Here is a 16,400-nt window from a genome sequence, read left to right on the forward strand (position 1 = left end):
AAATAAGATAGAAATAGGATTGATTTAAGATTATAATAGAACTAAATACTGATATTACATTTATACACAATGCACATTGCAAGACTAATTAATAGCAATTAACTATATTATATATATGTCCGGTTTGTTTTGAATCTAACTTTAAACATAAAAATCGTACAGATTACGTTGAACTCAATCAAAACTAATAAATGAAGGCGGTGATTAATTTTCTTTACCATAACACATTAATTTAATAGAAAAGACGTCAACCAATTTGACAAAATCCGATAAAAATTACAAATATAACATCAAACTAAATACATGAATTTGGGATAGATAAGTACCGTAGCACGTCTTATAGTAATGCGAATTCACACTCAGCAAAACAGTCACAATCGGGAATAAGTCACGTTCGGTAATTAAAAGATCAGACGACGTAATGACAAACCACAATCTACCATGTGGTGAAAATGTCCTTAGATAGTTTGGTCGAGGACACATCATATGGATCAACTAATTCGTGATGGTGTCCATAAAATTTACAGTGTCAATTTTGATCTGTCCTCCTCATAACTTTGTTGAAGCAGTTTCTGTGTAAGGAGTACACTTCTGTATATAAAGTCCGTATAGTGTGAACATGCACGAGAATAATGTATCAATTGTGATATGTAAACACCATACGAAGGGGCATGTTACTGCTGTATGTCTTAAGTAGTGAAGGCACACCATAGCTGTGCATTGTCCAGATTATAGCACAGTCAAGACAAAACAATTTTGCCAATAATTTGTTAAAGAAAACCCTAAAGAATGTGAAATATTAAACCCGCAAGGTATTTGGGGATGTTTCAAAAGGGCAAGCAGAAACTGCCCCACATGTATCACCTGTCGTGATCACTTCTACACTTCTGAATATTTTGTGCCGTATTGAAAAAATGCAAAAGATACGAAAAGGACCCACCAATAATCATGTCGAAAAAACATAAAGAGATTACCTCTTATGTTCTCAAATGTGTACTTGTTCCGGACCATATGAGTATTTGGACCATACGCGTATGGTCATGACCATATACGTATACTCTTATGGTCCGACCGTACGCGTATGGTCGGACCATATGAGTATTTATCATATACTTAGCATTGATATGATAGCTTTTGCATATTATGTGTAATGAGCGGAAGTAGACAAGCCATAATTTCCCACCCAGGCTGATAACCCATATCAGCCCGGGCTGATAACCCATATCAGGGGCGTCTCGTGCAAAAACCCATAACAGTGCTTTTCGTGCAAGTTACTTCCGGTGTTTCTGGTATCGATTGTTTACTTTTCCATTGTGACGTCAGATATTTTTTATGACGACGTCAAAATTTACGGGAACTTTTGTGGGGATAGTAATTAAAGTACTTGCTAACAAATGCCATTGATAATTAAGAATCATTGTATAGTACAACAAACAGGGAGTAATAATGATCATAAAACTCTTCCAAATTTTTAATGTTTCAAAATGCCTCTATAGGAAATGTTACCATACATATATATTGAGGGGGTCTCATTGGAGGGTTCTGATCCCGGGTCCTGCTTACTGTTTTGTCAGATTCACGTATCCAGCTTACGCTATGTAAATAAGCAATTTTCATTTTTTTTTGTAATTTCCCGTGTCCCGCTAGACTTCAGTTCCCGTTTTCACGGCACAATAATTCGACTTTCACGTTTCACGCTTATAAACAATCGGCAATCCCGCGTCACGCTTAGACCCCAATGAGACCCACTATGGAGGTAGTGATGCTGTTGTTGGACAATTATAGTATATTTGATTCATAATTTAACTTCTTTATACAGTTTTTGACTGTTTTAGTTATTGCATTTGTTTATTTGCCTTACATAAAGCTATTGTCGGAAGTATATGATAAAGCGATTAATACATGGCCTTTTCCATATCAGCCTGGGTAATTATTGTATATTTGATTCATAATTTAACTTCTTTATACAGTTTTTGAATGTTTTAGTTTATATTGCATTTGTTTATTTGCCTTACATAAAACTATTGTCAGAAGTATATGATAAAGCGATTAATACATGGCCTTTTCCATATCAGCCTGGGTATCATCCCTCGACCCAAATCAGCACCTCGACTCCGTCTCGGGCTGATATGGGGGTCTCGGGATGATACCCAGGCTGATATGGAAAAGGCCATGTATTAATCTCTATATACTCGTTTGGTTATAAACGGGCCATTTGGTATTTTTTTTCAATAATATGCATTAGAAAATTTCATGAAAAAACAATGATTGCTTCATGCAAATGTATTGTTTACAATTCAAATAACATGAAATATTCATGCCAAAGTAAGTTTTCATCGCTAATTGTATTGTTTCATGTATGCTTAGGGTGACATTCACTTCCACACGATAACTTAGCTTTTATTGGGTCCTAGGTCAATCCGATGTGTCTACGGTGTTTTTTTTAAACAGCTGTAGATCTCCAATATCGTAACATATGACTGAAAATGAAGTACGTCATATCACCAGAACTTTAAAAATAAACCATGGGTCCTTGCCGGTCACGGCGTCATTTTTTTTTTAAACAAATATAAATATAAAAATTCTGAATATTGCACTGCTGATGCTAATTATATAAAATTTCTTTATCCTGTCGACTTTCGCGTCAATTTATAGTAAAACAGTTGACTTCTTGTGTAACAGTTCATTATGATATAATTGGAAGTTAACTTCTCAGGTCGACATTTTGTCATTCAATCGTAATAACATATCGGTAATGAAAAGAAAAAAATGTGTTTACTGTAGATTTGACTAGTGATAAAATTTAATGTATGAATCTGCTCATTTTATTTTGATAATCTTGTTATTTTCAAATGTTATTAAATCTATAATCAAATGACCTTTAGCAGTGTTTTTTCCCCAATGACATGACAACTAGAAGGGTTATATGAAGAGTTAAGTATACCTGTTAATTACCCCGACCAAGGAATTGTATACAATTTCTTGCCCCGACCATACGCGTATGGTCCCAAATACTCGTATGGTCCGGAACATACTTATTTACTCCGGAGTAGGTTATAAAAACAATTATGTTTCCATTTTTCAATTCTACTTTTCTACTAAAACAATTTTTTTTCAATTTTCAATTCTACTAAAACATCTGATTCTATACTTTTATCAGTTTATGAATAATTATGATATTTACTTATTATTAATTTATCATTAAAATCGAATCTCCTGTGTGGATTTAAGATGTAATTGACACATTTAATTTGAATATTATGCAATAAAAGTTACTGATGAAAATATCTGCGTGTTTGATTGAACTTTCCCACAATAACTGGTTTTCGTTTAAAGTTATTAACAGCTAAACTTATGCTCGTTCAAATTTTCTTATCACGAAGCTTAAGCAACCAAAAATCAATCAATCCCATAACGAGGCATTTTTATAACGCTTGCTATATATACGATAGAATTCAAAGGATTCCTGGTTTTTTTCGCTATTTTTCTCTATTCTCGAATTTTGGTAGGAAATTGTTAAATTAAGAATGGAAATAAGGGTTATATCAAAGAGACAACAACCTGAACAAAGAGCAGAAAAGGCTTCCAAAATTTCATAAATTTTATGTAAAACGATGGTGAGCATGGATACAAGTTCCGTTTAAAGATGGTTAAAATGTAATTTGACTTCATTTCACTCAATTTTTAAAATTAATAATAAAGTACTAATATCACACATGCCTGTTTGTTATATAAAGTGGCGAATTTTAGAAAATGTTAGTATTGCCGCCTATGAAAATACAGATACTATCATATTCCTTCAAATGTCGAAATTTTTTTTTTAATAAAACAAGAGTTGTATGCTGTGACACTTTATATATGGTACATTTGTACGATGGAGACTAGGGAGTGGTGCAATTTGGAAGATGCATGATACAATGGAGAATGGTGTATTGTGTGAAATGGGCTGATGTGCATGTAACGTGGAACGATGCATACAATTTACACCTTTTATTTAGATATTAAAATTAATTTATTAATTAAAAAAACAGTCTAACCAATACAATGCGAGTTTTTTTTCAAATTCACAGATTTTAACAAAGAACTAGACCGATAGTGTACTGCGATAGTACGATCCAAGATGACGGTATTTCGCGAATCTATCTTAAAGGGAATGGTGAAACTGGAAATTTGTAAGCATATGGTGTATGGTTTAATGGGGAATAATGAATAGTGTATCATGTAATACCCAAGTCCCACTAGGCCACGATCGCACTACGATCTGTGAAAAAAATTCAAATTTTGATGATCGTAGTACGATCGTGTAGAACGCAGTGGTGAGGTCTTCAATATCGTGATGATCGTGGGCAACTTTGAAGATGTTCAAAACAATCGTGGTGCGGTCGTGGTGAAATCAGGTCGTAGTAGAAGCGTAGTGAGAGCGCAGTAAGGTCGTGGTAAGATTGCAAAGGTAGCTGTACTATCGTAGCGAGAGCGTAGCGAAAGCGTGATTCTATTCGGAGAGACTGGGCTTCGATCTCACAGCGACGTTATTACGACCTCACTACGACCATTACATTCTCACCGCGACCCAACTATGCTTCACCTACGACCAAACCACGTTAACACCACGCTATTCAAGACCACAGTACGATTCTAGCACGCCCTTGCCGTCCTCATTACGCTCTTCTTACGACCTCACTACGTTCATTCTACGGCCATCATTTTCATTGTCATTTTCACATAAAATATATCAAATCTCTCCAGGTTTTGTTTCTCTGTATGTAATAAGTACTTCTTGTCCATTTTCTCTAACGGCTCAACCATGCTTCTCGTTTTATATAGATTAGACCGTTGGTTTCCCGTTTGAATGGTTTTACACTAGTAATTTGTGGGGCCCTTTATATAGCTTGCTGTTCGGTGTGATCCTAGGCTCCATGTTGAAGACCGTACCTTGACCTATAATGGTTTACTTTTGTAAATTGTGATTTGGATGGAGAGCTGTCTCATTGGCACTCATACCACATCTTCCTATATCTAATGACACATCTATGTCATCTCTGCTATTGTTCAGTAAAATATCGTCATTTAAGTTTGATGGCCCAGCAATAGGTTGTAATTTAGGTTGGATTGGTAGGTCCGACATCTCTGCTGGATCAGGATTCGTAACTATCAGAGCTCCATTTGCCTATCATCAACTCCAACTACCACGCCTACGTGTTCTAGTAGATTTTGATGGCATGGCTGTTTTGTTCCAGAGAAATCTACGTATTAATCAGAAATAGAAGGAATGGAACTGTATCAATATGGAACACGATGTTGACGTTATTGCTGAAAACGTAGAAAGATCGCGGTATGAAAGAGGTATAATCTTGGTAAGAACGTGCTATAATCGCAGTAGAAGCGTGATAAGATCGTGTTGCAATCGATTAACTCGTGGTATGGTCGTAGTGAGAACGTGAGGAGCGTAGAAAGATCTTGATAAGCGTAGTGAGGTCGCAGTGAGAACGTCGTATAATCGTAGAGGGATCGTTGTAAAAGAGTAATGAGGACGTAGTAGCATCGTGAAAGCAACGAAAATTTATATTTTCATGCCGCTCATACCGCGACCTCACCACGATCTGAATTTATTTTAGATCGCGGTGGGCATGGTGCGAGGACCGTGGTCTAGTGGGACTGGGGCTTTTAGGGAATTGTGTATGGCGTGATGTGAAATGGTGTGACAGAGAATGATGTTAAATGGAAAATTGCATGTATATTGGGGAATAGAGTACGGCGTATTAGTGAAAGGTTTCTAATGTTACATGAAATGGCTTTTGGTGTAGAAGTTTATTGTGTAACATAGAGTGGCGTATACTGGTATGGTGAAATGTTTAATGTTGAATAATTTACGGTGAATGACGTAATCGGGAATGGTGTTTGGTGAAAATGTGAAATGGTGGGGCCCAGAGTACATGTATTAAAGGTGCTAATATCAAGGCCATTGAACACAAAAAAGAAGGACGAAAGATACCAAAGGGAAAGTCAAACTCAAAAATCTAAAACAAACTGAAAAAGTAAATTCAACCAGACAGTAATAAGACAAAAAAACAAAAGCCAAAAAACGTAAAATTTCAAGCCAGATAACGAACAGTTCTAAATTAACAAATGTTAATACAATATAACATGTCCATTATTGCTCCGATTTGAGACAACTTTGCATCCATTTAACAGAGACTAAAACATATCTATCATCGTTCAAAATCTTTCTGAGATAAAATATTGAACTTGACAGATGCCTCTGTTAGAGTAGGAGCTGCTTACCCTTCTATAGCACATGAGACACAAACCCCTCATTTGTTTCTTAGTCTTTAGCTTTCTATGTTGTGTTGTGTGTACTAATGTTCGTCTTTTTGTCTTTTTTTAGCCATGGCGTTGGCGTTTTAATTTGCGACAATTGCTTGATAATGTCCATCTGACATCTTTCGTCTCTCTTTCGAAAAAAATCCATATTGGTTGATTCGTTGCTGGTCGCGGAACGTCTTGTGACAAATATTCAATGCATATTCAGGCAAAAACAAACAAACAAGAAATATATCAGGTTGTACTGCAAGAGAGTACATCCGGGGAAAAGTTTGGGGAAAGAGATGCTGACACTTCAAAATGAAGGTATATTGGATAGGAACAGAAGTGTTTCTTGAAAGCCCATAACAGACCGACTAAAGAGTGTTTTGGAAATATGTGTACGATTTATGCAATCCTCCGGTATTCTGGCCGTCCTCTTGTGGAGTAGAGAAATAGGAAAATAGTAAAGGTTGTTAACTTTGAAAGTATGAACTTTTAGGATATTCAAGTTTTTTTCGAAATTATAATATTATTCTAAGAATTGTATTTTAATGGTATAATTTTGAAATATAAAAAAGAACATGTGTATGATTGCCAAGGGACCAACAAAACACAAAAAATAACAAATATAGGTCACCGTACGGCCTTCAACAATGAGCAAAGTCCATACCGCATAGTCAGCTATAAAGGCCCCGAAATGACAATGTAAAACAATTCAAACAAGAAAACTAACGGCCTAATTTATGATCATTGATTGTTTCTGTTAAATCTATCCACATTTTGTATATGATTTCCTGACTCTTTAAAAAGAACTCGGAATATTGACGTGTAGACAACTGGCTTCTGTTGAAAACCATATGTTCCCTCTGGATGTTCTTAGGCTGTTTTTGTCATTTGATTGCCGTTTTATGGACGTATAACCCACATCTAGTACAGTTTTAGTTACGGTTAGTGTATTTTCAATAAATCGGTTTATGACATACTTTAACTGAAAGGGTAATTCCACGAGAATTAACTGCTTTTCTTTCCCTTAAGAATATCATGCTTATAAGAGGATTAATCGAAGTTGAAACATATATACAATAGTACATAAAGTCATGGTATACAGGAAAATCAACCTTTCGAGATCCATCCCATTTTTACAACTGCATCAATATGAAGACATGTCAAACCAAAATAAAGTCTGATTGATCCGCAACTTATATCTATTACTGTTTTGGAACAACAAATGGAAGTTTTTAACGACTTTGACTGGCTATACAACCCTTACACGGTCGGAACAAACTTAAATATCAAATATTTTGACATCATTAACTTTGATCCCAAATATTCCCTAAAAAGAAATACATTTACAAAAAGACAGGCGTAATAAATTCCATTGAGTACAAATCTAGTCCGAATCAGATTTTAATTATTTTGAAATTCTAAAACACATGTATAATTGGTAAAAACTAAAATTAATTTTTTTTTGTTAACTTTCAAACAATTGTTATAATTCAATAATTTACATTGTGCAGCAAATGTCTAAAAATATTACCAGTTTAGGTATATAATAATAAGAAACACTTGTTTCCTCTATTTTTGAAATAAAGAATTTGTTAATTGTACAACTATGCGGTTATTGCAAGACCAAATGCAGATTCCGGTGAGCGAAGATGGCGCACGCCCAATCTTTTGATTGGAAATTATATTATTTTTAGCATAAAATCGTCATACTCAGCGATAACTTTCCAATTTAATGATTAACGAATGATTTACGACTTTCGAAAGTCCTAGATCCGCCCCTTCAGGTAAGAGTACATTTGAACTATGGAGTATTTCTTAATTAATTAAGGCACACCTTAGCTGTACTTTATCCAGATTATAGCACAGTAATGACAAAACAATTGCCCTTGTCCTGTGTTTTAGAAAACAAAAAACTTAGCAATATGAATCCTGCACATCCGTTTCTCAATTCTGCTAATTGTAGTTGACACATTTAATAAGAATTATAAAATAAAATGTTACTGATGAAAACAACTGCATATTTGATTGAACTTTCCGCTAATAATAGGTTTTCCTTTAAAGTTAGTGAACGCTAAACTTATGCCCTAGTTTTTCTCGTTGGAATTGTGTCACGTTTTCTTATCAGGAGATATAAGCAACCAACAATCAATTAATTTCATCGCAAGGTATTTTATATAACGCTTGCTAAATATACGATATATTTCAAAGGGTACATGATATCTATTTTCTTTAGTTTTTAGGCTATTTTTCGGTATTCTCGAATATGTTTACCATATTTTTTTTATTATTTATAAGTTAGCATCGGTTTCTTTTTGTATATAATTCTCTTTTCTTTATTTGTTTTGTTTTGTTGTTGTTTTTTGTCTACCTTATTCTTTTTTTTTAATTATTTGAACTCTATACTGTTCTCTTTTTGGGTGGATGGAAATCCTCCATACTTTATAAACCTGAATCTCATGCCCCCTTTGACTTACTGCAAGTTAACCATGTACATTGTAAGCTGTTGTTGTTAACGACAACTTTTATTGCAAATTGATCTGATCAGAGGCGGATTCAGCATTTCTGAAAGGTGGAGCGTAGTCTATAAAACTGATTATATTCTGGCAATTCTAGCGTGGCAAACAATGTTAAGAACAATTTAGAAATCTCATAAAAAATCATATAAATCGAGACAAACATGATACCCTTTTTTCGTCCATCAAAGAGGCAAGCCCTTAACTGGATCCTCCACTGTCGGTGTAGCAATACAATTATTGTCATATTCCTACAAAATTTTAATATGTTCAAAGCCTCACTGCGAGTTTAAGATGAAAAGCAGCAACGAAAGCGCCGATTCTTAGCTTTTTTGTGTTTTGTGTGTGTGTATTCTGATATTGTGTCACGGATGAATATCCCATATCCTTTCTTTTCTCTTATGTTGTATCCTAAGGACAATTCCTTGTTCGCACAAAAAAGTTCTTATTCCAACAGGAAATTATTGTCCATAAAACACAAAGTGCGCTACTATGAATAAAGGAATATTTTTTTAATGTGAGAGGAGAGGAACTTCCTGATAGTGTGTAATGAATGGATACCCCTTATTCTTTCTTATTATGTTGTTCCCACAGAAAAATATTGTTTTAAATAAACATAGTGCGCTCCTATAGATTACGGAATATTTTTTATTTGAGAGGAGAAGAAACTCTAGAGGGAACACCTTACTGTATCAAGGTTTTAGTAGGTACAACATATATATTAAAGGGAACACGAAACATATTGCAGGAACAAGTTTTAATTTTGTAGGAAAAAGATAACAACTTGGATTATGGCAACAAGAAACTTTGTCGTCCTACAAATATGGGGATCTTGGTTGTCGTTGTTTCGCGTATGTCATATTTGTTGTTAAAAAATGTTTTGTTATGAATTAAGCCGTTAGTTTTTATTGTTGAATTTTGAAAACATTTTACGAAGAGGCCTTTTATAGCACCATTAGGCCAACGTAAAAACAATCAAGTTAAACAAAGACTTTCACATTAAAATTAAAGCACCTTATTTGCAATTCACAAATAAATAGTTACAATTCATGATCGATGGTAACCCGAAAAATCCAGTCGTTATATTTCTCTAAATTCAATCAGTGAAAGACACTAACCAGTCAGGGGCATTACTTAAACAAGTAACATTTAAAATTACCTAAAAAAAATAATGTTGAAAACGAGGCTATTTTAAATATAACTTATATAAGTAACTTTTCTAAATATTATTTTTATAGGTGTCCAACTACACAGATTTTACTAGCTTTAACAAATTTTGACGGTCATCTGGTTATTTTTCCCATGAAATATAAAATCTAATCTTTCTGAAACACTAATTGCCTTTCTGACGCACTTATCTTTCATATCGACGCTTTTGGGTCAAAGATTGGTCCCTTGGAACTATTAAAATATCATTTTCCTCAAAAATCTTGAAGGTAAACAGATATAAATTGATAGAAACTTGTGAATTAATTAAGACTTGAAGTTATTTATAATTTGTAACCATAAACAATTACATATTATATGTTCCTTAAATAAGTGTTATTACTAATTCTTTCAAAGATGTATAAAATAACTTATTGAAGTAATATTTTTGTCATTATTTTTTAAAGTAACCCTTTTTAAGACAGACAGACAGATACCATAAACTTATTGACATATAAAAATGTCAGCCAGAGTTTGAGCTTGTTTTGCTATATCTATAAAAACAAGATTGACGAAAAAAGGTCATTTATTCAAAATCATAAAATGCAAAAAAATACATTTTGCAAATAAAACATTTGACATAAAAGTTCATAATTAATATGCAATTATAATACATAATTAATACGAAATTACATCAACTAAAATCATATCAATTGAATAAATGACAAATAATAGCAAAGGTGGGGAGAAAAATCTGCCCAACTAAAAAAATCTATTTACAAAACTACTTGTAAAGATAAATAAAGTGAGGTTTGCGGGTGGGAAATTTAAATTTCACGCAATGTTTTAGAATCACAAGTTATCAAGACGAAAGTTAATGATAAAAGGAAGTGCACACATGGCACGTAAACTTGTGTTGACCCCGCAAGATCATTAACCAATAAGAAGTAAGGAATCCACTCATATGGTTTTCTACACGTGAAAAAGTGTTATACAATTTAGACAATTAATCAAATACCAATGTTATACAAATCTGACCAACTGGTCACTTCAGAGACATCGTAAAATTTACAATATAAAGTTCTCATTCTTTTTATCAGTTAAAGCTATAAAACTACAAAGTTAATCTTCCCTGCTGTCTTAAATTATTTTGTTCCGCTTCTTAATTAGCAAATAAAATTGGTTTTAAGACAGACAGACAGATACCATAAACTTATTGACATATAAATATGTCAGCCAGAGTTTGAGCTTGTTTTGCTATATCTATAAAAACAAGATTGACGAAAAAAGGTCATTTATTCAAAATCATAAAATGCAAAAAAAATACAATTTGCAAATAAATAATACATAATTAATACGAAATAACATCAACTAAAATCATATCAATTGAAAAAATGACAAATAATAGCAAAAGTGGGGAGAAAAATCTGCCACAAATGCACTCTTTCATTAAGAAAGGATCCCCCACCCGAGGGCTCTGGCGACGTGAATCCAGTCTAAAATTCATGTTATAAAAATCAATTATGTATAATTAAAAAAAAAATAAAAAAATTACAGATTGCAGTTACAGACCAGGCAATGCTGACATCCATAACATGCTCTCAAAACAAATCACAAAACATATAATAATGTACACAACTGTAAAAATCAAAATTGAAATTAGCATTTCCTATGACAATGATTAATCACAAGATTAATAAAACATACACTGGTTATAAATAACAGATATTAAATAATTAATTGACAAATGCTTTGGCAGGCAATGCTGACCCAAAGTTGTGCAATAAATAACTTAAAAATTTTGCATCCTTATATATTTCATAAAAGCACTCGATTTCCATCTCCCCATCCCTTGAATCACGGAGTGGGGAATTCCCTTAGCTGCAGCAGAAGTCGCAGCCCCTATCCTGAAACTGTGTGCTTTATAGTACCGAGTATCTTAACCGATGAATGAGAGAGCCGACTTTAAAGAGGTGGTGAACTAAGACCTAGTAACTGGAGCTCCAGACTTAAATTGGAACAAAGGTCCACTTGAATGGCCAAATTGAGACAGATAGTGATGTAAATGAATGACTGGACACGTAATATTATCTGCACAAATCGGGATATAAATGGTTTTTGGATGCAGATCACTGTGTTTATAATATGTCATGGTTAAAGACATACCTTTGAAAGTACTATTTTCACGATCAAATTATATGTCGCCAACCTGAAGCACCTGCTTTGTATCGGAGCCGCTTTTGGTCGATATCTCACCTACTCGTAAAAAGGCATAAAAAGCAAGCAGAAACATAGCCTTAAGGGCTAATTGGTTGTCTACATTAACAATTACACACGGCAAAGAGTCAATTAATTTGATCAAGATGTCCTTAGTTATAGGTAGTCAAGGGTCATTCTTGCCTTTCAAATTCTGTACACCTTTCAAAATTTTATGAATAGCAAACATATCTGTTGGATCAGGCCAGCTATTTGATTTGTGCACAAAACTCAAAGCTGATATATGGGTGGCGATAGTTGATGGACTATACTTTCGTAAGAATAAATTAGCAATAAAATGAGATAGGAGTATATGGGAAGATGGAAATGGTCTGCATTCAGCATAATACGTCTCACAAAATTGTAAATAACTATTTATCATTCTAGAGTAAGATTTGTGTGTAGCATAAAGATGCTGTAAACCACTTAGCAACTACAGAGTTAAAAATTGCACTGGAACTATTGTCTGTTTTGGAGACAACCATGTGGCAATCAGGCGTACTTTCTGAAAAGAAAATCGAGAGAGGAGATCACAAACGACATTATGATTTCCTGGGATATGCTTAGCTCGAAAGTATATATTATGCTTTAAAGATGCTAGGACTAAACGTCTTACAAGTCTCATAATGACGCTGACCTTCGAAGAAGTTTTATTGATAATTTCAACTACTGCAGAATTGTCAGTGAAAAACAAAACCTTACGATTTTCTAAACATTTGCCCCATATTTCGACAACTACCACAATAGGAAATAGTTCCTTAACGGTTATATGTTCAGGTTCAATTTCAGGAGGCCAACTACCTGTGAACCAGTCATTATCAAATACAGCTGCAAAGCCTCCATGCACTCCTGCGGCATCGGAATACAGTCTTAAAGTATCAGAGGACACCCAGTTGTCGAATAGAAAGCATAATTTCCCATTAAAATGTTCTATAAACTCGAACCAAGCCCTCAGATCCGCTCTTGCTTCTGCATTTAAGAAAATGAGAATGTTAAATTTGATGTATGCCTTTTTGTGCTACTTTGTTACATTTGTTGTTTATGTAGTGATATTAAGATGATAACACAATATTGACTGTTTTACCCCTATTTTTGACATTTTTACTCTTTGAGTATGTTTGTTTTGTTCATGCATCGTTGACAATGTAATGGAATTTGATGCGACTGTCATACAAGTGAGAGGTTTAGCTAGCTATAAAACCAGGTTCAATCCACCATTTTCTACATTAGAAAATGCCTGTACCAAGTCAGGAATATGACAGTTGTTATCCATTCGTTTGATGTGTTTGGACTTTTGATTTTGCCTTTTGATTTTTGATTTTCCTTTTTGAATTTTCCTAGGAGTTCAGTATTTTTGTGTTTTTACTTTTTAAGGTGATACGGAATTGAGGATTAGTGTGACCTAAAGTGAGATTTATTAATCTTCGCAAAAAAGCTCGACCCGGTATGATAACACTGCATGCAAAATTTAATAAGCCAATTAAAGATTGCAAATCTCTTAGAGTCACACTTCGCCGTCGTTTGACGGAAACTAGCATATCATATATTTTCTCGATTCTATCAGAAGGCAACCTGGCTATAATTTCATTAGAATCAATTTCGATGCCATAAAGGTAGGAAATCGGGTTTTTTCATGTTTGATTGGCACTCTAATCGTTTTACATAACTTCAGAAAGGAATGCAGTGCATGGTCACAAGCTTTACTACTTGCTTTACTAACAAAGACAAAATCATCTAGAAGATGGGAAACGTTAGAAATACCGAATGAACTGGTTAATATCCAATGAAGGGCAGTTGAAAAATTTTCAAATAGCTGACACGATGAAGAAAGGCCCATGGGGAGACAGGTATCATAGTAGAATTTACCATTCCATGTAAAGCCTAAAAAATGGTAATCTTCTGGATTTATGGCAATAAACGAAATGCATTTTCAACGTCTGCACGTGCCATCAGGGCTTTATGACCTTGACTTTGAACTAAATGAATGACATTTTCAATATTTTCATAAGATACCGAAGTATATTCAGCAGGGATTGAAGAATTGACAGAATTACCTTTAGGAAATGACAAATCATGTATAACACGGTATTGACCTGCTTTTTTTTTCGGTACAAGACTGAATGGGGAACAAATAAAATTAGGAAAGGGGGGCGAATCAAAAGGACCTCTATATCGCCCTTTCTTAATTTCCTTTTCTATTTTTTCCGACACAATTTCAGGTTTATCCAGCGCACTTTGATGATTCTTACAAGTCAGAAATGAAATGTTTTCACCATTAGCACCTAACTTAAAGCCCTTTGTAAATTCATTAATCAAAAATTCTCTTAGTTCCGGATCATAAAGCTCTAAGTATTTACTAAGCATAACCAGTTTAACTGGAGTTGGAAGGTTTACCACCTGTTGTTCGTTTATTACAGATGTCTGAAGCATGTTTTTGTCCACAGTGAACACATTGGTGTTTGAGTTTGCACGCTTTGCTTCCACACATACCAGTGTCGCAGTATCTCCAACAGAAACCGTTTGGGTATTTACCTTGCTTCTGTTGGGTTTTACCGAAAAAGGGCGACCTGCTGTTTTTTGAACCAGACGACTGAGAATGTTGCTGATAATTGCCTTAATGTTTTAAAGCCGTAGCCAAACGGTATAATTCATCGTGCAAAATGACCCAATCTAACCTATGAACTACTCTAAGCTTTCTAAATTCTTCATCATAAAGTTTTACTGCCTGAATGCCACTCTCATAACCAAGTTTTCTCATATTATTTCCATATTTTATCAGATTTAACATCATGTGCGGATACTTAGTAAGATAAATTGATAAAAATATATCAAAATTTAAATTTCACGCAATGTTTTAGAATCACAAGTTATCAAGACGAAAGTTAATGATAAAAGGAAGTGCACACATGGCACGTAAACTTGTGTTGACCCCGCAAGATCATTGACCAATAAGAAGTAAGGAATCCACTCACATGGTTTTCTACACGTGAAAAAGTGTTATACAACTTAGACAATTAATCAAATAGCAATGTTATACAAATCTGACCCACTGGTCACTTCAGAGACATCGTAAAATTTACAATATAAAGTTCTCATTCTTTTTATCAGTTAAAGCTATAAATCTACAAAGTTAATCTTCCCTGCTGTCTTAAATTATTTTATTCCGCTTCTTAATTAGCAAATAAAATTGGTTATCTCTATACTCCTCTTAAATCTAATAAATTCTTCATTTTATGATGAAATGCTGTAAAAATTCATGAAAACTACATTTAGTCCATGTTTCTATTGAAATTTAAAATAACTCTAGATCTATTGAGTAATTTTATAATTTTTAAAACAAAAATAACCTATATAAGTAACTAAAAAAAATTACTTGTTTAAGTAATGCCCCTGACTGCTAACCGTATTAAAGTGGCACTGTAATTATTCGGGTTAGATCGATCAGCGTTAAATAGATAGTAGTTGTAATGTATAAAAATCCGACAAACTGACTTCTTAAAATTACATTGTATGGCCGTGGTAATTGGTTGAGTGATTGGTGTTTGCTTTACACCGAATAAATCGCGGCGAAGGCCATGTTGTGTAAAACGAACAACTAGGAAAAAATATAAATGGCATGATTTTTTATTAATTAGTTTAATTTTTTTTTTAAAAGGCAACTTGAAGCGAATAATTCAATAAACTATTGAAACAGATATATGTTTTTGTATTCAGAATTGACATTAATTCAAATCGTATAAATATTTCAAGTCTGCTTAAATTTTGATAATGATGTTTTAGAGCTAATGGAGTCTTCTTTGAACAGAAAAGATTGTGATATGGTGCAAAATATTCTACCCTGTATTATTGGGAAAAAAACCCAAATAGTCGGAACATCTGAAAAAAAACCTGACCTTACCACATTGATGACATCATAACAATTATACGATAGGACAGATCTTAAATTACGAGCATGAATATTACGAAAGGCTAACGGTTAATCCTAGTTATGACATAACAGCAAATTTATGAATTAAAATCGTTGTAAATATATCTTTATCTTAATCAATTATGTATAATTCGTGAGCAGGCTGACGCGAAAAATACGGTTTCAGAGAAAATCTTCAACAAACTGATGCGTCAACAAAATCCGTCCTTTGAAATATTTTAATACACTCATAATTCCTCAAATCTCTA

At 33.7% G+C, this 16,400-nt stretch overlaps 1 protein-coding gene across 1 annotated transcript; it reads right to left on the reverse strand.

The window, feature by feature from the left end:
* Nucleotides 1-11,760: 11,760 nt before the first annotated feature.
* On the reverse strand, nt 11,761-13,082 carry LOC139500145 (uncharacterized). Its single transcript, XM_071288883.1, has 3 exons — nt 13,026-13,082; nt 12,174-12,336; nt 11,761-11,906 (listed from the first exon to the last, which is right to left on the reverse strand). Exons 1-3 carry the CDS (start codon nt 13,080-13,082, stop codon nt 11,761-11,763), a joined length of 366 nt encoding a protein of 121 aa, XP_071144984.1.
* Nucleotides 13,083-16,400: the final 3,318 nt, after the last annotated feature.

Source organism: Mytilus edulis, chromosome 13, assembly GCF_963676685.1.
Source record: "Mytilus edulis chromosome 13, xbMytEdul2.2, whole genome shotgun sequence".
In the NCBI taxonomy this organism is placed as follows: domain Eukaryota; kingdom Metazoa; phylum Mollusca; class Bivalvia; order Mytilida; family Mytilidae; genus Mytilus; species Mytilus edulis.